Genomic DNA, 23,050 nt, shown 5'->3' with positions numbered 1-23,050 from the left:
AAACGGCCCAAATGCGTGCATCAAAATAGTTGTGAAAATGGGAGTTGTGTCCCAGCTTGTGAAACTTCTAGGAGCTATTGACTTGCCAGTTGTGACTCCCATGCTGAGAGCCATAGGAAATATTGTCACTGGAACAGATGAACAGACTCAGGTTGTGATAGATGCAGGAGCACTTGCTGTCTTTCCCAACTTGCTAACCCACCACAAAACTAACATTCAGAAGGGGGCAACATGGACGATGTCAAACATCACAGCTGGCTGCCAGGACCAAATACAGCAAGTTATGAATCATGGATTAGTCCTATTTCTCATCGGCATTCTCTCTGTGGCAGACTTTAAGACACAAAAGGAAACTGTATGGGCTGTGATCAACTATACAAGTAGTAGGACAGTGGAACAGATTGTATACCTTATTCATTGTAGCATAATAGCACCACTGATGAACCTCTTACCTGCAAAAGATACCAAAATTATTGTGGTTATTCTGGATGCCATTTCAAATATCTTTCAGGCTGCTGAGAAACTGGGTGAAACTGAGAAACTTAGTAGAATGATTGAAGAATATGGGGGCTTGGACAAAATCAAAGCTCTACAGAACCATGAAGATGAGTCTGTGTATAAGGCCCATTTGAACTTGATCAAGAAGTATTTCTCAGTAGAGGAAGAGGAAGATCAAAATGTTGTGCAGGAAACTACCTCTGAAGGCGGTGCCTTCCAAGTTCAGAATGGGACTGCTGGGACCTTTAACTTCTCAAGTGCACAGCCCAGGCATGAAGTTGTTTGTTTATTGTGTTCTATGTTCTGTGTAAGTTTGTCTTACTATTTCTCTACTAAAGACTCTTTTTAAATGCGGTTTGTTATTGTAGCACTTTTTACAACAAAACTATACTTGAACAGTTCTAAACTGTACACACTGTGTGAAGCTTGTCCTTCAAATGGACTTCATATTTCTATGTAGAATTTCATATCTTTCAGTGCCCTGTAAATAAAAATTAAATTCCACCTTTTACTTAAAAATAACAACAAATACTGGGATAATAAGTGTGTGTCACTGTGCCTGCTAAAAAGTAGAGTTTTCAATTCCTTAACAGCAGACAGTATTTACAGTAGAAAATGTTATTCAATAATGTCTGGGACTGAGAGAAATTGAAAAATGGAAAGAAGAAAGAAGTAACCAAGTGGTTACTGGGCTGTTTTACAGATTAAAAAATAAACAGAATCATAAATATTTAGTATTTGCCTAGAGTCACACAGGGGGATCAGAATTCAGATAAAGGTCTGTGAGAGTCCAAAGCTTCCTTCTATTACAAGAGGATGGAATTGAGGTCTCCGATTCTATAAAGTTCTTCCCTATTAAGGTTTATAAGATTCAGACAGAGGATGCATTTTTCATTCATTCAAAACCTAAGCCATTCCCAGGCTATATGCCGTCACAGGCCAGTGGCACTCTCCTGCTGACTCCACTTAGCCACATAGCTCCAGTAGGCTTGCTCCAGGCCTCTAGCCAGGCCTGAATGAAGGCCTGGGGCTAATGGCTGCGGGGTCTCCCAGCTCAATTAGGCATGCCACCAATTCTAAGTGGAGAATCAAGAAGGGACAGTGGTAGAGAGTATGCTGTGGTCTGAGCAGCCTTAAGGATAATAAACATGCTACTCAGTATAAAGCATTTAGTTCGGCTGAGATGTTTCTTACAAGCATTTTTAGAGACAAGATAATTTCACTGAACAATTCAACTAGCAGAATAACATTGGCCTTTGGCATGGGGCGACGTTTGCATTTGTAATGATTCCACTCTATTCCTGAAGGTTATCCCGTTACTTCCCCACATTTGTCTATTCCACAGGTGATGTCTCTGCACTATTTCCACATGCTTTTCTCATTCCTGCCTTGGCTGATGTGGAATCCTCTCTCTAAAATGCCTAGCTTCTCTCCACCCAGCAAACCCTACCTGTCATTCAAGGCCTCTCTCAAAACCAACCTTTTTTTTCCAGCCGGGTGTGGTGGTGCACACTTGTAATCCCAGCATTCGGGAGATGGAGACCAAAGGATCTTTGGTCGGAGGACCCCCTCAGCGACTTAGCGAGGCCCTTCATAACTCGGTTTCAGCCAGACTATCCTGGCCAGACGTAACAAAGTCTTCCCTCAACATTTCCTTACCTGATTATTTTCATGTAGAACTTGACTGTGAGTAAGCTCTCTATAGATTCTCATTATTTCATATTGTAGATGCCCCAGTCAGAAAACTGTAAGCATCTTGAAGGCCGAGGCTTTGTTAACATACTAACATGACTGGCAGAGATAGCACCACAGCAGTGTTTTCTAATCCCAAATCTATTCTTTTCCTTCTTTCTTTTTAAAGTTTGAGAATATACCAGATGTGAGGTGAGGAGCTCCATTCTTTGGTAGTCAAATAAATTGGCTCAAATGCCATTTCTGTGTGCACTGGGAGCCCTCCACTCCTTCTTTGCTGTTTGAGGATTCTGGGGAGAAGCAAGGGATTAATTTACAATTTTTTTCCCTAGTTACCTCTGGGTCCAAGCTCTAGTTTTGTAGACTTACTTCAGTGACTAGAAGGAGTATATTGTATCCCTGAGCCAAACATCTCCTAAATATGCAATTTGGCTGTTTTTCCTGTGTAAGTAAAAATGGGCCGAGGCATGAGTGATATTTGCTTAGGAGAAAAGCCAGAATTAGGCATTTATATTCTAGGTCTTCAAATATTAATTCTTCATCATGAACACTATTTTCTTTCAAAGTTTTAGAAGAAAAGTATTTTGCATTAATTAACCCTTTATTATATGGAGTAGAATGCTAGAAACTTAATTAGAATTTTCCTTTTGTGTGTGTGTGTGCGTGTGGTACTGGGGCTCCTGGAAGCCCTTCTACCTCCGGGCTACACTCCCAGACCTATTTTTATAGTTTTTTATTTGGAAACAGGGTCTCTTAAGCCAGCGCGGCTGGCTTCGAACCTGTGCAATCCTCCTGTCTCCACCTCCCAAGCATGAGGATTACAAGCGTGCGCCACCACGCCCGGCAGAATTTTCCATTCTTAAGTGACTCAGATGTATTACTTGTGCCATAGTAAAAGAATGAGTGAAAATGCTTCTTTATTTTCCATGTATGACAGCCTCGTCATTGCTAATTAAACATACACAGATTTTTCAAGCTAGCCATAATTTTACCTCAATCATATATTACTATTTTCTGTTTCTTTGTCCAAATTGGATGTCCCTTCTTTCTGAGGGGGGAGCTGTGTAACAGAGTGGGTTAAGAGTATACACTCTAAGCCGCGCGTGGTGGCGCACGCTTGTAATCCCCACGCTTGGGAGGCGGAGACAGGAGGATGTCACAGGTTTGAAGCCAGCCACGCTGGCTTAAGAGACCCTGTTTCCAAAAAAAAATTTTTTTTAAAGTATAAAAATAGGTCTGGGAGTGTAGCCCGGAGATAGAAGAGTTTCCAGAAACCCCAGTACCACACACACACACACACACACACACACACACACACACACAGAGTATAGACTCTAGATTCAGGGTATATGGTTTTAAATCCTATTCTACCATTTACTAATTATGTGACCTTAGACAAATAACTTAAACTATTTGTAAAAAAAATGGGGATAAAAATGATACCTATCATATATGGAGGAACCAGGCACAGTGGTATATGACTATAATTCCAGTACTTGGGAGGCCGAGACAGGAAGATCACATGTTCAAGGCCAGCCTCAGCAATTGAGTGAGACCCTCAACAACTTAGTAAGACCTTGTTTCAAAATGAAAAAATAAATAGGGTTGAGAGTGTAACTCAGAGGTAGAACGCCCCTGCATTCAACCCCCGGTATCACAATACATACATAATACATACATAGGGTTTTTATAACGAGTTTCACAAATAGTAAACACGTAAGTGTTGGTTATTCTTAGCCAGGTGAGGTGAGCACATGCCTGTAATCCCAGTACTTGCGAGGTTGAGACAGGCGTATAGCAGGTTCAAAGACAGCCTCAGCAATGTAATGACTCTCAGTAATCTAGCAAGACCCTGTTTTTTTTTTTTTAAAAAAAAAGGGGGGGCTAAGGGTGTACCTCAGAGGTAGAAAACCTCTGGATTCAATCCCCAGTACCAGAACAAGAAAAAAATATGTTGGTTACTCTTTTACTTGGCATCACATGGTCTATGCTATGTATATACTGTTATGGGCAAAATCGTGTCTCTGCCCAAATTCATATATTGAAGTCCTTAACTCCAGAACTTCAGAACAAGACTTTAATTTGCTTTTAGAGAGGTAATTAAGCCAGGTGTGTTTACATGCCTGTAATCCCAGCACTTCGAAGGCTGAGGCAAGAGGATCAGGCTGAGGCAGGTGTGAGACCAGTCTCAGCAAATTAGTGAGACCCTGTTTCAAAATAAAAAATAAAATAGGCTAGAGGTATAGCTCAAAGGTGGAATGCCCTGGTTTCAATCCCTAGTACCCAAAGAAATAACAACAGCAAAAGCCTAAATAGGTAATTAAGTTAAAATGGAGCCTTAAAGTGGGCCCTAAGCCATTAAGGCTGTTGTCCACAGAAGAAGAGGAAATTAGGACGGAACACAGACAACCCCAGTAGGACACAGCAAGAAGGCAGCTGTCTCAGTCTGTTCAGGCAACTATAACAAAATGCTATCAACTGCCTGGCCAATAAACAGCAGTTATTTCTGACAGTTCTGGGAAGTCCAAGTTCACAGATTTGGTGTCTGCTGAGGATCTGTGTCCTCATAGATGGTACCTTCCTGTGCACTCCCACATGGTGGGAAAGGTGAGAGGTCTCTCTGGGGCCTGTTTTATAAGGGAACTAACACACTCATGAAACTTTCACCCTCCTGATACCTGATATGACCACCTTTCAGACCCCATTTCCTAGTATAACTGCAGTGGGGTTAGGATTTCAATATATGAATGTTGGAGGGACATAAAGATTCAGACTTTACCAGTAGCTATCTACAAGCCAAGAAGAGAGCCTCAGAATAAACTAAACCTTCCAGAACCTTTATCTTGAACTTCTAGCCTCTAGAACTGTGAGAAAATAATTTCCTGTTGTCTAAGCCACCCAGCTTATATCAGTCCTAGCAAACTAATACACATGTCGAAATTAAATATGGACTAATCCAAGAGATTTTAATTTTTGTGAAGCTGAAATCACCGTGGTTAAGAGCACCATGCCCTGTTTCTGACTCTTCTCAGTTTCTGATACTTTTCAGTTCTGTAACGTTAGGCAATTAAACCTAAATACATCTATATGAACTATACAAAGGCTCCGATTCCTCATGTGTGTGTTAAGACTAAATGTGATGATTCAAGAAACGACTACCTTCTTGTTTTGTTTGTTTTGCTAAATAAATTAGCTGGGGAAAAAATCACGATGCCGAGCATGGTGGCACATGCTTGTAATCCCAGCATTTGGGAGGCTGAGACAGGAGGATCACGGTTCAAGGACAGCCTCAGCTACTTAGTGAGGCCCTTTGCAACTCAGTGAGACCCTGTTTCAAAATAAAGAATAAGCCGGGCGTGGTGGCACACGCTTATAATCCCCACGCTTGGGAGGCAGAGACAGGAGGATCACGCAGGTTTGAAGCCAACTGTGCTGGTGTAACAGACCCTGTTTCAAAAATATAAAATAGGTCTGGGAGTGTATCCCGGAGGTAGAAGGGCTTCCAGGAACCCCAGTACCACCAAAAAAAAAAAAAAAAGAATAAAAAATAGGGCTAGGGGTATAAGTTGAATGTCTCTGGCATCCACCACCAATACCAAAAAAAAAAAAAAGTCATGATGGGGTATCTTAACCACAGAGTTAGCTATTTCATGATTCCTGACTTGAGGTGTGGAAAAGTTACAAAATGAAACTGAAGAGCTTCAGTGCCTGGCACATAACAAGTATTCATTTAATCAAATCTGTCTGTCTAGCCACTTAGATATCTAAATGTCTTCTGAAGTGGGATAGAGTAACATTTTCTCAGCATCTAACATTTTCTGCTTTCTTTATTTTTTAACAAAATAAGAAGCTGAGACATGGAAATTAAGTGACTTTGCCAAAGTTATACCGGGAGTGCATATAAGGTTATACGGTGCGACCGGGATTCACATGCAGGTAGGTCTGACTCCAAGACTCATTCTCTCTCCACTATACCATATTACTTTCCCATTAATTTTCTAAAACCTATAGGTTCTAGTATTCTGGCAACAGTACTCACCCAGTATTTACTTTGTAACACAAACATGTATTTTATGGATGAGGGATTATAGGGACCAGGGTATTAGAAAGCCAAATATCATTTTCAGAGTCTTCACATATATGAAAGAAAACAAAAAGCAAAACAAAGCAAAGCATAAACATTAAGCTGAAAGCCTGGTGTCGTGGCACACACTTGTAATCCCAATACTTGGGAGGCTGAGACAGGAAGATCACAAGCTCACAGCCAGCCTTGGGTATTTAGTGAGGTTCTCCACAACTTAGTGAGACCCTGTTTCAAAAATGAAGAAAAAAATAGGGCTGGGGTGTAGCTCAGAGGTCGAATGCCCCTAGGTTCAATCTCCAGAACCACAAAAAAAAAAAAAAAAAAAAAAATTTAAGTGAGATCCAGGCATGGTAGTACATGCTTGTAATCCCAATACTTGGGGTGCTGAGACAGGAAGATCACAGGTTCGAGGACAGCCTCAGGAAAGAGTGAGACTTTTATCAACCTAGTGAGACCTTGTTTCAAAAAAAAAAAAAATTAGGGCTAGGAGTGTAGCTCTGAGATAGGATGCCCCTGGGTTCAGTCCTCAATGCCCCCCCCCGCCCCTTCCCACACACACACGAGGAAATTCTAGCTTTGATAATTCTGCAGGCCTGTAATGGAGACAGCCATGGTATACTGGCTTCATAATAATGTGGCATAAGTGATTTATATTCTCACATTGCAATGCTCTGATTTGAACCAGTCTACAGTTTCTAAAGGATTATAATTTTATAGCTATTGGACCAACTCCCACATCTAATTTTAGTGCATATCTTGCTCCTGCAGTATTTAATCCTAGTTAAATAAGCAAAGTATGCTCTCTGTTGCTAAATGATAGCTCTCCATTTCATTTTGTAACTTTTCCATACCCCAAATGTGGAATCACAAAAACAGCTACTACCTACGGAGTTATTCTAAGATACCCCATCAAGAGATTTTCCCAACTAATTCATTTAGCCAAAACAAAAAAGCAAATAAAGTAATAAGATAGTCATTTCTTGAATCATCTGCTCTTTATTAAATTACCTCCCCAAAATGTTTAATTCTTTCATATGAGCAGTTAACTCATATTTTTCTTATTTTTGTTAAAAACAGACTGGCTTTCAGCTGGGTGAAGTGGCACACACCTGTAATCACAGTACTTGGGAGGCTGAGACAGGAGGGTCACAGGAGGATCTGAGGAAACAGTGAGACTCTCATCAACCTAGTGAGACTTTGTTTCAAATTAAAAATTAAAAATAGAGATGGAGATGTAGCTCTGAGGTAGAATACCCCCAGGTTCAATCCCCACACCCCCCCCCCCCAAACAGCAAAAAATCGAGACTGGCTTTAAAGAGCATGACAGCATGCAATACCAGTTTAAAAATGCTTCAATGAGAACGGCCATATATAGATTTCTACCGCTTCAATTAAAAGAAGCCCAAAGCTGAGTGATGGGAATGTATTTTTCGAAGCGGAACTAAAATGGTTAGTGTAAATTACTTTGCTCCAGCAAGTATTTTTTGCTACTTTACTAGTTTTACACTATGAAAGAAACTTGGTGGTTTGCATGACATATAGATATTTGGGGTTTGAAATGTGAAAACCCCAATGTTCAATCACTCTTTAATCCAGGAATGTTTAAAATGTTTCCTGTAAATCACAATGCAAGTCCGCATGACAGTTAATTGGATTGTTATTGGCAATAGAATGAAAGAGCAAAAGACTGAAATATGTTTTTAAAAATCTAAGAGAATATAGATAGAACATAGTTTGAGGCAAATAGAACAACAACAAAAAAAGCTTCTCTTGCTTATCTTCAAAGAGTTTGGATATTCTTGCTCTAGTCCCTCCTTTACTTTGCTTTGTCTGGACAAGAAAAGCAGAGTAGCCAGAAATGGAGGTAGGAAGAATGGTCCCATCAGTCGGAGCGTGTAGAATGGAGTGGAAGCTGCAATGCCATTTCTGCCTGCTCTAGTCAAGTACTAAGTCATGATGCCCTCCAAGAAAGAGTGGAACCACTGTGGGAAAATCACTATATTTCACCGGAATTTCCAGGCTTTGGGTGCCTCAAAATGACTGGGAGGGCTGGGTGGATTTTTTTTTTTTAAATAAAAGTAGGTTATTAAGTTACATTATTTTCCACACCAAGATAGTACCAAGTTGAAAAAGAACCAGACTTTCCAGTCAAGATGGCATAGTGAACTCATGCTTTATTTAATTCTATATATTCTAAATACATGGTCTTGATAAGTAAAATGAAAAAAAAAAATAAAAGAAAACTCAAAGTCCATTTTAGGTCTCAAAAAACAAAAATAACATCTTTGTGGACTAGAAACACAACAGAAATGCAAAGCAGTGAACTGGGCTAGAGCTACAGCCCATCAGGGTCTAAGTCCTGAAACAGCTAGTGGCGCTGCACATTAACTCTGGTGGAATGTGTGGGCTAAAATGCCCTATGTAAGACGGAGACCAAAGCCAGCTGTGTTACTGGAAGCCAGAAACTGGGGCAGAACTAATTTGATCAACCTTCCTGGTTTGCCCAGGATTCTCCCTGTTTTAGCACTGAAAATCATAAGTCCTAAGAAACCATCCCAGGCAAACAGCAATGGTTAGTCACCAGACTCCCAGCCCCATGAAAGAAGACTGAATAGAATTGCTGCTTATGTACTGCCTGGGGCTATGCGTTTATGGGAAGTTGTGGACTTGGGAGGGCAAAAGGACGAAAGAAAAACAGGGCAACAGGACCAGCAGCTGAGTTGAGACACAAGCTGGCTCAGGTACCGAACGGGCCATATTTCCAATACAAATTAGAAACAGGAGTCTTTTAAAGCCATTTTTAGAACCGGTTCTGAACTAGGATATGGAATGGGGATAAGGACAGATGGAAATATTTACAGAACTTGGAGATGGAGTCAGAAAAGATAATAACAAAAATACTCAAAGTGATTGTGAAAATCAAAATTCAAAAACATATACAGAAGTTAACATTTAAAAAAGGCAGAATCAATTAAAGAATAAGTGATAAGGGATTAGCTCTCCTGCTATTAAATAATGACAAAACTCAGACACGTATAAATGGCCATTTTGAGATGGGACTGAGATCCCTGGGAGAAAGGAAGGGAATGAGTTCAGTCCCCCAGCCTCCTGCCTGGAGGCCTCTGTGGACCAAAACACAAAGAGGGAGCACACAAGCAGAGCACAATGGTTTTGCCAAACTTAAGACTGAAGCATAGAAAAGTGACTACAGTTTGAGAAACAGAGTACTGGACAGGAGAAAGCTATGAAGAGGAAGCACTCCGGAGAGCCATGTCAGGTCATCTTGGGTCCCTGAATACGAGGATGCACATAGACAAAGTGGGACTCTCTGAGGCCAAGCCAAGAACAGTCCCCTGAGAAAGGACTGCTGGGGAGTTGAGACGAGCAATTGATGGGTTCAATCCCCAGGACGCCCCCCACCCCACACACATTTGCAAGAAAAAGGAAAGGAGGAGGAGGAGAGAAAGGTGGGGGGCGGAAAAATATTTGAAGAAATAGTGGTCAAATATTCACATTTTTTTTTTGTGGTACTGGGGGTGGAACCCAAGGGCTTTTCTTCCTCCAGGTTATACTCCCAGACCTATTTTATACTTTATTTGGAAACAGGGTCTCACTAAGTTGCTGAGAGCCTAAGTAGCTGAGGCTGGCTTCGAACCTGTGCGATCCTCCTGTCTCAGCCACCTAAGTGCTTGGATTACAACCAGTGTCACCACGCCCAGCTCACAATTTTTTTAAAGTGGTACTGGAGATTGAGTCCAGAGGGCATTATATCATTCTACCTCTGAGCTAAATCCCCAACCCTTCTTTTTGTTTTGAAACAGGGTCTTGCTAGGTTGCTGAGAGTCTTGATACGTTGCTGAGGTTGTCCTCAAAACCTGCGATCCTCCTGTCTCAGCCTCCCAAATACTAGGATTACTAGTGTGTGCCACCATGTCCAGCCAATATTCACAAATTTGATGAAGACTATAAAACCATATATCCAAAAATGCAATGATTTCCATATGAAATATACACAGAACCATTCAAAGACACATCATAATTAAATTACTAAAAACCAAGATAAAGAGAAAATCTTAAAAGCAGCTAATGGAAAACAAAAGGTGCATAACATACAGTTAAAAAAAAAAAGATAATAACTGGAAGCTGGATGTGGTGGTGCATGCTTGTAATCCCAGCATTCAGGAGGCTGAGACGGGACGATCACGGTTCGTGGCCAGCCTCAGCTACTTAGTGAGGCCCTCCACAACTTAGTGAGACCCTGTTTCAAAAACATAAAGAATAAAAAATAGGGCAGGAGGTGTAGCTTGGAGGTCAAATGCCCCTGGGTCCCAGCCTCTGACCCCCCCCCACACACACACAAAAAAAGATAAGAACTGGAGAACATTATGTTAAGTGAGATTAGCCAGTCACAGAAAGTGAAGGGTCATCTGTTTTCTCTCATATGTAGAAGCTAGGGAGTAATCAGGATACCAGTGGGACTTCAGATAATGGAAGAGAAACTCCAGGAGCCAAGGAGGTGGTCTAGGGGAAGGGGTGGGAGAGAGAAAAGATCAGCGAAGGAATCACTTCCACTGACATTATGTTCAAATGTGAAAATACCAATGTCAATCTGAATATCCTGTATGGGGGGGGGAGCTGGGGGAAGCCCATCAAGTGCTGTGTGCATGTAAGTCACTAGCACTATGAAGTATATTATGATGTGAGACTATAATGCACCAATAAAAATACAAAAAATTAAAAAAAGACTGATTTTTCATTAAAAACAAAGCAAGAAATGACTAAGTGTCATAAGAAAACAACACCAAAAGAAACCTGTCAACTTAGAATGCTTAATAAAATAAATAAATATCAACCAGACAAACAAAAACCTTTAAAAAATGAAAGCGCATTTGCGAGGCTGAGACAGGAGAATTGCGGTTCAAGGACAGCCTCAGCTACTTAGTGAGGCCCTTTGCAACTCAGTGAGACCCTGTTTCAAAACAAAGAATAAAAAATAGGGCTGGGGGTATAGCTCGAAGCTTAGAATGCTCCTGGGTTCCATCCCCAGTACAAAAAAAAAAAAAAAAAATTAAAGCAAAAGTAAGACCTTTTTAGACAAACAAAAGTGAGAGAATTTGTCACCAGTAGACTTGGGCTACAAAAAATTAAAATTCATTAGGCTAAAATATCAGATTAAAAAATCAAGTATACACAAGGAATTAAATTCCAGAAATCCACGTGGGTAAAGGCAAAATACCTTTTTGCATTTCTTAATTTCTTTAAAAGATAATTGTTGAAAACAAAAATAATTATAATGTATTATAGGTGTAAAATATATGAAGAAGTAAACAGATAATAGCACAATGAATAGGAGGGGAGAAATTGAAGCACACTGTTGTAAAGTATAATATTAAAGGTGGACCGTGACAAGTTAAGATGTATATTGCAAACCTTAGAGTAACCACTAAAAAAGTAAAACAAAGAGGCACTATAAGACAAAAGAGAAGATAAAATGCCTTGAAAATATCCCAAAAGATATCAAAAGAAAAATGAATTTAGCATAGAGGAGACAAAAAAAATAGCAAGATGGCAGACAAACCCAAACACATCGACAATTATATTTGCTGAAAATGTACTAAAGCAAACCAATTAAAAGGTAGAGATGGCTAGGGACAGTGGCACATGACTGTAATCCCAGGACTTGGGAGGCTGAGACAAGATCAGCCTCAGCAACTTAGTGAGGCCTTCAGCAATCTAGTGAGAACAAAAAAATAAAAAAGGGCTGGGAGTATAATTTGGAGGTAGAGTGCCTCTGGGTTCAATCCCTAGTAATTCATCATAGTGTGTGTGTGTGTGTGTGTGTGTATTTTCTGTAAAATCCCCAAATATTTGAAATTAAGCCCCACGTATTTCTAAGTTACCTATTGATCAAAGAAGAAATTACAAGAGAATTCACAAGAAAGTATTTTAGGCTAAATAATAACGAAAATTCAAATGCAATATGTCAGGATTTTTAGCATATCATCTTGAAATAGACCATAAAAAGTATAAATATCTAAATGTCTAAGTTGAATTTAGAAAACTTAAATTGTGCACTATTGATAATATAAAAAGTTAAAAAAGTATTAAGATACATACTTTTTCAATGTTTATTCTTTTAAATAACACAAGAGGAGCATCCCATAATTCTTAGACAGAGGAATATCTAGAGATTCAATTGAAGCTAAAGCTATATTTAACAGATGTCTATGAAGCAAAATTGGTGAAACAGATAAAAACAAATTCAATTCTACATGACTGACGGTCCCAGGTCATTTTCTAGTTACAATCTCATAAAGATAGATGGATTCTTTCAACAAACACTATTTACTATGTTTCAGAAATATATCAGTAATATAGAAGCAGGGGGAAAAAGGAGAAAAATATCCCAACCACTATGCATCTCACTTGGGCAAGAGACTATAATAATAAACACCAGCTAACAAGTGAAAATAGGTACAGTATTTCACAAGATGGGATAAGAGCAGGAGAGATGGGGAAAGTCATACTTTTTAATTTTAAATTTATTATTATTTCTGTAGTGTGGGGCTTTTAGGAAGTGATTGGATCATGAAGGCTCTAACTTCATTGGTGGATTGAGCTACTGATAAATTCAAATCTGATGGCATTCTTGGGAGGTGGTGGGAATTATAGGAGGTAGGGCCCAGCTGGAGGAAGTGAGGCCTGGGGGCATGCCTCCCAATGGTGTACCTCCTCCTGGCCCACTTCTTGCTCTTTCTCTCAGTGCTTCCAGGTTGTGGTGAGGTGAGTAGCTCTGCTCTATCATGGGCTCCCCGCCAGGACATTGTGCTTCAACATGAGTCACAACAATGGGGCCAACCAACTATGGGCTAAACCTCTGAAGCTGTGAGCCAAAGTAAACCTCTCCTACACCTAACACGAGACCTAAGGCACAAATTGCAGGGATGCAGAGCTACAGACTTCTCATTCACAGGAACAGGAAAGAAGCCAGAGAATACAGGCACAGACCTAGGTAGGTAGGTGACCAGAAATGGTCATGGTGTGGTGAGGATATTCTTTTATTATTACTCCTATTTCTCAGGGAAATAGGAGGCACGGGCTGAAAAGGAAGATGGGGGAGGAAGTATTGGTGACCTAAGATAAACAAAGTATGAAGCAGTGGATTAAGAGGAGAATGAACAGCCAGGAGTGGTGGTGCACACCTGTAATCTCAGTACTTGGGAAGCTGAGACAGGAGGATCACAGCTTTGATGACAGCCTGAGCAAGTAGTGAGACTCTCAGTAACCTAGTGAGACCCTGTTTCAAAATAAAATGAAACAGAGCTGGAGATGTAGCTTGGACATAGAATGCCCCTGAGTTCAATCCCCAGTACCAGGAGAAAAGAGAGACAATGAATAGATTAGATCCACAGTTGGCCTTTCCAATCTAATGCATTCAGTTCTCTAACATCTTGTTCCTAAATTATGTATAAAAGAAATAATTATCAATATATGTCCATCTTTATTATTTCATGCACTATTACGGGAAGAGAACAAATCTCACCCTCTAGTAAGGGTAGATGTGCCTCAGAAATATGTATTTAAATGAATGGAATGTTGGCATGTTTGTTGGTTCTCTATTTTGAATTCCTTTCTTGTTACAAGACTATCTCCAAAACAAAATCAGCACACTATAAATTTAAATGAGCTACTGTTATGTGTATTCCCATTTATCCTGAGATTATGCTGAGGTGAAAACTTTTAGGAGAAATTTAATATTATAGAGAAAAATGTTTATTGCAATGTTTTCAAAAAGATTGTGAAGTTTTTCTAGTATCGCCCCACATGGAAAGCTTAGAAAAGAGGTGGTCTTTTTATTTTTTCATCGACTGCAAGTATTTTCTAATAAAATAATTTCAAATAAATAAGACTGGAAATTGTGTCATAAATACAATATACATTAAAATTAAAAATCTATAAGACTTATTTATCTGATGAAGGAATAAGGAGATATTATCATTTAAAAAATTTATTTATTTATTTATTTATTTATTTATTTATATTTTTGGTGGTACTGGGGTTCCTCGAAACCCTTCTACATCAGGGCTACACTCCCAGACCCATTTTTATATTTTTATTTGGAAACAGGGTCTCTTAAGCCAGCAAGACTGGCTTTGAACCTGCGCGATCCTCCTGCCTCCGCCTCCCAAGCACGGGGATTACAAGCGTGCGCCACCACACCCAGCTCATTTTATGTTTTTCTATTGATGCAACTTAGGAAAATACAGAAGCAATCTTGTTTTTTAATAAGATTTGAACAGTATGTTGATTCTTGAAATATCTTATTTTCTTAAATCTTTGTATTTGAGAAAAAGGCATTCATTCCTCAATTAAAATATTAGTGTACTACACTTATATGTTTATATATTTTGCAGAATTAAATATTTTGTAAATGTCTCGCCATCCATAATCCCTCTATTATGATATCTTTAGGCAGGTATTTCAAGATAGAAATCTCTTGTACCCCCCAACATGATTATTCAAAGGTCAAGGACAGGTATTTCTACAACTGATATATTTTTAACACTGAGATAATGGTTTTTCTGTGTGTGTGTGTGTGTGTGTGTGTGTGTGTGTGTGTAGGTTATTTTAAAAAATCAGGCTACTTACCATAAATACTGTTCATATATGGAAGTAAAATAGATGTTAAAAAACAGAAAAATTCAGAACCAACCAAAGACCCTCTATATTGGTATGAATGAAGCAAAATTAACCAAATTAACTTGTTGATTCCTAGGTAACATTTCAGGGTCTAAATTTACTCTTTCTTATTTTTTTTGGTATTGAGGCTTGAACCTATGGGCATTCTGCCTCTGAGCTATACCTCCAGGCCTATCTTATTTATTTATTATTTATTTTGAAACAAGGTCTCACTAAGTTGTGGAGGTACAACCCGGTGATCCTCCCATCTCAGCCTCCCAAGCAGTAAGATGATAGACATACACCATCACACCAGGCTCTATTCTGATTACTCTTAAAGAGAAAGGAAAGCAGTTTTAATTCTTAGGCAGAACCGTTTATTCTGCCTAGTTCAGTTTTATTTTCAATGGTTCTATGCAATTTTTCACTCATGGGCAAAGTCCATGCAGCCATTGGCAAGTACGTTTGACTTTGTCCAGTTCTTGATAATTTGAAAAATATTGATGCAAAATGTTCAAATTAGGTCCAATCCATGATCACCAAGCCAGAAGTCTGTGCATCCAATGAGGGAGGATTGTCCTCCAACAAAAATTTTCAACAGGTTAAGAATGCATACCAAGGAAACCTGGATTGCTGGACAAATATGCTATTAATGAATGAAACATAGTGGGGAGATGGATTTTAACTAAAAAGGTTTTAAAGGGTCAAGCATAAGCATATTTGCAGCCCATTCTACTTCTTGAAATTGTAACAATTTTCGTAATTCACGTACTTTATTATTTATCCTATATTTGCTTTTTCATTCTTTTATAGAAGGGAAATGTAACTCAAGTTGTAAAGGGCCTCACTAAGTAGTAGCTAGGCTGTCCATGAACTGAGATCCTCCCATCTCTGCCTCCCAGATGCTGGGATTACAAGTGTGCGCCACCATGCCCGGCTGTAACTTGCTTTTTCACTTAAAATTTATCAGACATCCTACACAAGGACACTGGATTTTAGACATCTTAGTATACTTTCTTAAAAAGTCAAGTATATTGAATATATGTAAAATACTATATAGTATGTACAGTAAAATTAGCCTTTTTTAGCACGAAATCTCATAAATTTGATGAATGCATAAACATGCAACCACAACCAATATCAAGATATAAAACAGTTACATTACTGACAGAAATTTGTGTCTAGTTATAGTTAAGAGACCACCCATCTCCAGCAGTCATATCTGTTTTCCATCCCTATAGTTTTGCTTTTTCCACCATGCTACTTAAGTGGAATCATGCATTTGTCTTTAGTCTGGCTTCTTTCACTTAGCCTAGCACATATATGATTCATCTATGATATTGCATATATTGACAGTCTGGTTCCTTTTATTGGTCAGTATTAGTCTATTCTGTCCTATATATATTGCATGTTTGTCGATACATTCACCAGGTGAAGGGCAATAGGGTTGTTTCCAGTATTTATTGGTGATGAATAATGTAGCTGTATGTACTGATTTTCAGATTTTGGGATACATATGTAGGAGGGGGTGGGTATTAGTAAACATCTTTGTTAATGACTACAGTGTACTTTAGGAATGGAATGTATACATAGCTTTATTCATTTGATCAAAAAAATTAAGTGCTTACATTATATTAGACAACGAGGATTTAGTAAACATAGTGTTGGTAAGTGTTAGTCCTGTTCCTCATGGAATTTGTTTTTAACCAAAGCCCTATTTCATTTTTTTGAGATACTGGTGATTGTGGGGCATTGAGCATGTTAAGCAATTTCTCTACCACTGAGCTAATCCCCAATCCCTAAATCCCTATTAATAGACATGTAAATTATTTTGAATTCTCCTATATAAGTGATGAGTAAGTGATAAATTTTTTTTATTTTATTTTTGTAGTACTGAGGATGGAACCCAGGGCCTTCTATATCTGGGCTATACTCCCAGGCCTATTTTTATATTTTATTTGGAAACAGGGTCTCACTAAGTTGCTGAGAGCCTCACTAAGTAGAAATTTTTTTTTTAACTTCAATTCAATCACTAGTGATCCTGCCTAACATTTTCTGGAAGTTTTCAAGGAAAAAAGTGAACATCTAGGTAGTAGTCTTTGTTGGAAGAGCTATCTAACTCTAAGTAGGGTACTATGTTAGGATGAGGGTGGTATTTGGAATCAAGCTCTGGGCAGTAGATTTAATGTGAAGAACCTAGGACCACCTTTCATATTCCTTAGCTAGTAGTTTTCAAATTTAATGGATACCAGAGTGCCCTACAGGATTTGTTAAAACAGATTCTGAGTCCCATTTCTGAGTTAGTAGGACTAGCAGGGGCCCAAAAATTTTCATTTTTAACAAGATCCCAAGTGAGGTTAATGCTGCTGGTCCCAGGAACATACTCTGAGAATGGCCTTAAGCTATTTCTTGGAGTTTCTGAGCCTGGTATCTTAAAGTTGGATGCGCCTTAATTTCTGGTGAGAAATTCAGAGATCTAGAAGTAGCAATTTTTGAAGTTATTGATGCAGAAGGAACCCTTATAGACCAGATTTCCTGTGCAATCACCTGACACCTCCAGTTCTTCAGGATTTTATTTTCATTTCTCTTCAATTCCCATCTTGAGGCAGGTTCTTCCCTGAGTTATGCTAGCTGGCAAGGGAACTTGTCTTCTAGGACTCTGAGCACTGGCAGTCACAGCAGCAGAAGATTCCTGCTTGAAGGGTCTCCTGAAGTGGCATCTTAATATCAAGTTTGAGAGTTGCTTCTTTTGGAGGTAGCTGGGTGCTATAGTTTGGATTTTGAATATCCCCCAAAGGCCCATGTGTTAAAGGCTTGGTCCCTAGCCCAAGGTGCTACTAGGAGGTGGTAGAGCATGTAGGTGTGGCCTAGTGGGGGATTTTAGGTCACTGGGGGGTATGTCCCTAGAAGGGATTGTGGGACACTAGTCTCTTCCTTTCTTTGCCTCCTGGCCACCATGAGTTGAGCAGTTTGCTCCACCATGTGTTCTTCACCACAGGCCCAAAGGCAATGGGGAAGGCTGAAATAAACTTTGTGTGTGTGTGGTGGTACTGAGTATTGAATCCAAGGATTCAACTATGTGGTGGTACTGGGGATTAAATCCACTTTACCACTGAATTATATCCCAAGCTCTTTTTATTCTTTGGGAAGGGTTCTTGCTAAGTTGCCAGAGCTGGCCTTGAATTTGCAACCCTCCGGCCTCAGTCTCCCAAGTGGCTGGGTTACAGGTATGTACTAATCCTAGCTAAAACTTTCCTCTATTTAAGCTGATTATCTCTGGTAATTTTCACAGTAACTAAAATCTGACTAACATACTGGGTTTCCTAGCTGTAGGATCCTTTGGGTGCTCCTGAACATTCAATTGAAATTTCAGAGGAGCTGGTAGGTTTGGGGGGCAATGGATATGCTTAACCTGAACTTGGGATGGTGGCTTTTGGGGTTATGAGCTAGCTCTGATTGCTGCAGGGGCCCAGTCTGACAGGCAGAGAAGCCAGAGTTGCTTCAAGTTACTGGTGAGCATAAAGCAAACTGCACTAAAACCTTTGTGGTTTCTTTCCTTACTACTTTGGTGAATGGGTTCAATTAAGTTATCCATAGTTTTGTTCTCCTCATAGCAGGTTTGAATCCAGTTTCACCATTCAGTTAGCTTCCTCACTAACTAGTTCTTGGGAAATTTCCCCATGTGTAAAATGGAGACAACACTCCCACCTCTTGGGTTACTGCAAGGATGAATAAAGTAAAGTAACATGAAAGCACAAGTCAGCATACTGCTTGACACAGTAGGCTGCTCTCTCTCTACTGCAGTGAGGATCCATGGGGAAGCTGTTGTATACCATGATGCAAAAAAATGTAGTCAACTCATAAAAGTATGCAGATTCTCTCTGGATATAAGGATACTAACATTCCCTTTGGATATGAGGCAACCAGTGTTGGGAGTCTGCTGGTAAATTGCTCACACACACATATATACATTCTCTGGAGGGCATGTAAGATTGGATATTATATTAGTTGAAAGGATAACCACCACATCACACTAGCATGTGAAGTCTAAAAAGATCTAGTATGACTATTTATAGTATGGAGCTTTTTTTTTAAGAGTAGAAGGAGTATAGATGATTTATTTTGATCAAATTCATTTTACAGATGATCTTGGGAGGTTTCCAGTAATCTACCAAGGGTAAAAGAACATTATAATATTTAGGGTTCTTAATTCCATAAGGCCTCATTTTCATCTACTCTTTTTCAATCTTTCTCCTTTTGCTCTATCCATAAAGCACTGTATCCCTTTACATTTTATAATATGTCCAAAATGAGGAGAAATTAACAGTTCTGTGCCTTAGAAGTCTTGCTTAGAGAGGATTTTGGTAGAGTGAGAATTGAAGGTCAAGTTGGAAGAGTGGCAGTATAGGCTGGCATGCCAGAATCAGTGGAGCTCATTTTTCTGCTTCCATCTATCATTCCCAGACACTGCTCACAGGTTCATTATAAGGATTATTTCAATAACCTGAATTTAGCTTATTGGCACTTTAGTACCTATGTTTATATTACAATTTTATGTGGTTTTTTTTTGGTACTGCGGATGAAACCCGGGGGCATTCTACCTCTGAGCTACACCCCCAACCCCATTTTTAACAATTTTGAAGCAAGGTCTCACTAAGTTGCAGAGGGCCTCATTAAGTAGATGAGGCTGTCCTTGAACCACAATCCTCCTGTCTCAGTTTCCCAAATGCTGGGATTATAAGCATGCGCCACCATGTCCAGCCCAATTTTATGTTTTAATAGTCAGAAATCTTTTCTTGTTGTCTTAGGCATGTCCTAGTTAGTGAATAAGATTTTCTCTCCCTTCTGTCAGAAACTTACTTGAAGAAGAAAATATCCAAATGCCTACTTAAAAAAAGTCTGTAAATTATAAACTTTAAATATGTCATAGATTATTTTATAAAGGAAGGTTTTCATTATTTTTAAGGTCATTTTAAAAAAGCAGAAGCCGGGTGTGGTGGCGAACGCTTGTAATCCCCGTGCTTGGGAGGCAGAGACAGGAGGATCGCACAGGTTCGAAGCCAGCCATGTGTGCTGGCTTAGGAGACCCTGTTTCCAAATAAAAATGTAAAAACAGGTCTGGGAGTGTAGCCCGGAAGTAGAAGGGCTTCCAGGAACACCAGTACCACCACCAAAAAAATAAAATAAAATAAAATAAAAAAAATAAAAAAAAGCAGAAAAACAAACTCCATTAGCACAGGAAGTGATAATTTCAGAATGGTATGTACAGAGTACACTACCATCCACCTACACTACCCTACTGCCTTCTCTTAAATTCCTGCTACTTTTGCTGAGGAAGCTAGGTATGATCCCTGTTACAGGAGATCTTGTATCTCCAACTCTCCCTAGCACAGAAAAAAATCTCAGAATGATAGGTAAAGGTATATTTGTGTCTCCCCACTGTCTTTCTGCTATTGCTGAGAAAGCTAAGGACCCATCACAGACATGATCCCTACTGCAGGACAGATTGATTTCCCTTTCCAGAGGAAGATGGATGATAGTGTTCCTAGTATTTAAGTTGCAAAGCAGGTGTTTTCTTGTTGAAATGGTGTGTGTGTGTGTGTGTGTGTGTGTGTGTGTGTGTTTTACTGGTGATTTAACCCAGCAGCATTTTACCTCTGCACTACATCCCTTATTTTATTTTGAAACAGAGTCACACTAACTTGCTGAGGCTGGAACCTGCAATACTTTTGTCTCAGCTTCCCAAGTACTAGGATTATAGGCATATGCCACTATACCCAGCTTCACTGAAATAATTTTTTTTTAAATAGCAGGTAAATTTCCTTTAAATATATGATGAATTAGATAAGTGACTGAGAATTAGCCCCCAAAGCTAACACAATTGTAGGTCCAAAAATAGGCGGATCACCAATAAGCTTTGTGTGTCTGTGTCTCTGTGGGTATGGCACTACGAGTTTAGCCTAGGGAAGTTCTTCCACTAAGCTACTCTCCTAGCTTTTTTCTATTTTTTTATTTTTGAAACAGGGTTTTACTAAGATACTATGTGCTGGCCTCAAATTTGTGATTCTCTTGTCTTAATCTCCCAAGAACTGAAATTAAAGGCACACATTATCATGTTAGGCACCAACCTTTTGAAATATAACTTGTCATAGGTTGGGAAATGGTTGAATATTTAAAACTTCTGATTTAGCCAGGTGTGGTGGTATATGCTTGTAATCCCAGTACTTGGGAGGCTGGGACAGAAAGATCGCAGGTTGTTAGCCTTGGCGATATCATGAAGCTCTAAGCCACCTAGTGAGATTTTGTTTCCAAATAAGTAAAATTGGGCTGGCGGTATAACTTGGAGGTAGAATGCCTCTGGGTTCAATTCCAAATACACTCCCCCAAAAATCATCTATTTGAGATTTTCCAGAATCGCACATCATTGTTACTCAAAATTAAGAATGTTTTCCAAAGGCCTATGTTTGACATTTAAAAAAACATTGTGCAACATAAATAAAACTAAACTGAGGCAGATTTTACTAAATTGGATGCAAAAGAAAGATCATAAGTTTCTGAAGAGATCATTTTAAATTTTACTTTGTTTTCATCTTAACTCTGATATTCAATGATGTAATGGCTGATTATCTTTTTAAGAAGCAAATAAGCAAAGTATATATCCTCATCAATTTTTCATATAAAATGTCTGAACAATGATCACTTTTATATATTTCCATTACATTTTAAAGTTTCCAATAAACCATCATAACTTGTCATAGGTTGGGAAATGGTTGAATATTTAAAACTTGATATAAAAATTATTTATTTATTTATTGTGGTACTGAGGATTGAGCCCAGAGGCATTTTACCTTTGAGCTACCTACACTTCCCACCTGATTTTACTTCTTTTTTTTTTTTTTTTTTTTTTTTTTTGGTGGTACTGGGGTTCCTGGAAGCCCTTCTACCTCCGGGCTACACTTCCAGACCTATTTTTACATTTTTATTTGGAAACAGGGTCTCCTAAGCCAGCACGCGGGGCTGGCTTCGAACCTGCGCGATCCTCCTGTTTCTGCCTCCCAAGCGCGGGGATTACAAGCGTGCGCCACCACGCCCGGCATTTTACTTCTTATTTGAAAACAGGATCTCACTAAGTCGATTCAAGCCCCATACTTGCAGAGGCTATTCTCAAACCTGTGATTCTACTGTCTCAGCCTCTCAAGTACAGAGATTACAGGTGTGTGTCACCATACTCAGCTCTAAATTAATCTTTTAAGAAGTATTGTTTTAGTCAGGCATGGTGGTACATGTCTGTAATCCCAGCATTTATGAGACTGAGACAGGAGGATCATAGGTTCAAAGCCAGTCTCAGTAATTTAGACTCTCAGCAACCTAGTGAGACATTGTTTCTAAATAAAAAAAAAATAGGGCTGGTATGTAGCTCAGAGAAAGCCTGGGTTAAATCCCCAGCACCATAATAAGTAAATAAATAATTAAATAATAAAAGCATCTTTTAAACATACTTATCTTTTTAAAATAGAGCTTAACAGAAGTCTACATAAGCTAATGTACAAGTTTATTAAATTCAGAGTTGAAATATTTGCTTGTTAACGAGGTATTTACAGTCAACTAATAAATTTTCTATAACATACTTTCATGTCTTTACAACAAAATATTTAAAATTCCCACAATGCCATGATATAAAGCAATAATTATAGTAGACAAAATTATAAATGAAATATGATATGCCTTCTGCTATGTACCTATGAGTTGTACAGAATAATCATTATAACAGATGTCCTTAGAGAACAAAGGAGAATGGGAAAATAAGAAGGTGGGGAGGCATAGAAGATATTTTCTGTTATCTTCTACTGTGTGGTCTTTCACTACACTATTCTTTAAACAGAAAAAGGTCTCCTCAAGGGCAAGTCCTGTTTCAAATGTCCCCTTACCTCCTGACTACAGAATAATGTGTTTGTATAGTATATGATTACACCAGACAAGACTGCGAACACATGTGATTTACTCAATGACCCTATTCTGCTTCCTTTTAAAGATAAAGAATGCATTTAAGTTGATTGTATATGAGACTGTAGAAATTCCTTAGAAGGCTCCATTCAA

The 23,050-nt window shown here is 39.0% G+C and overlaps 1 protein-coding gene across 1 annotated transcript in view; it reads left to right on the top strand.

The window, feature by feature from the left end:
• LOC308266068 (importin subunit alpha-1-like) overlaps positions 1-23,050 on the top strand; it is a gene marked incomplete at both ends in the record, with an annotated part of 81,546 nt that overhangs the window by 30,639 nt on the left and 27,857 nt on the right. Inside the window, 1 exon segment of the mRNA XM_080700104.1 lies at positions 2-805. Coding sequence (XP_080556230.1) covers positions 2-805 — 804 coding nt within the window.

This window comes from Muscardinus avellanarius, assembly GCF_963383645.1.
Source record: "Muscardinus avellanarius genome assembly, chromosome: 8".
NCBI classification, from domain to species: domain Eukaryota; kingdom Metazoa; phylum Chordata; class Mammalia; order Rodentia; family Gliridae; genus Muscardinus; species Muscardinus avellanarius.
Note: the sequence above shows the minus strand (reverse complement) of the source record. Positions and strands in the feature narration are given on the sequence as shown.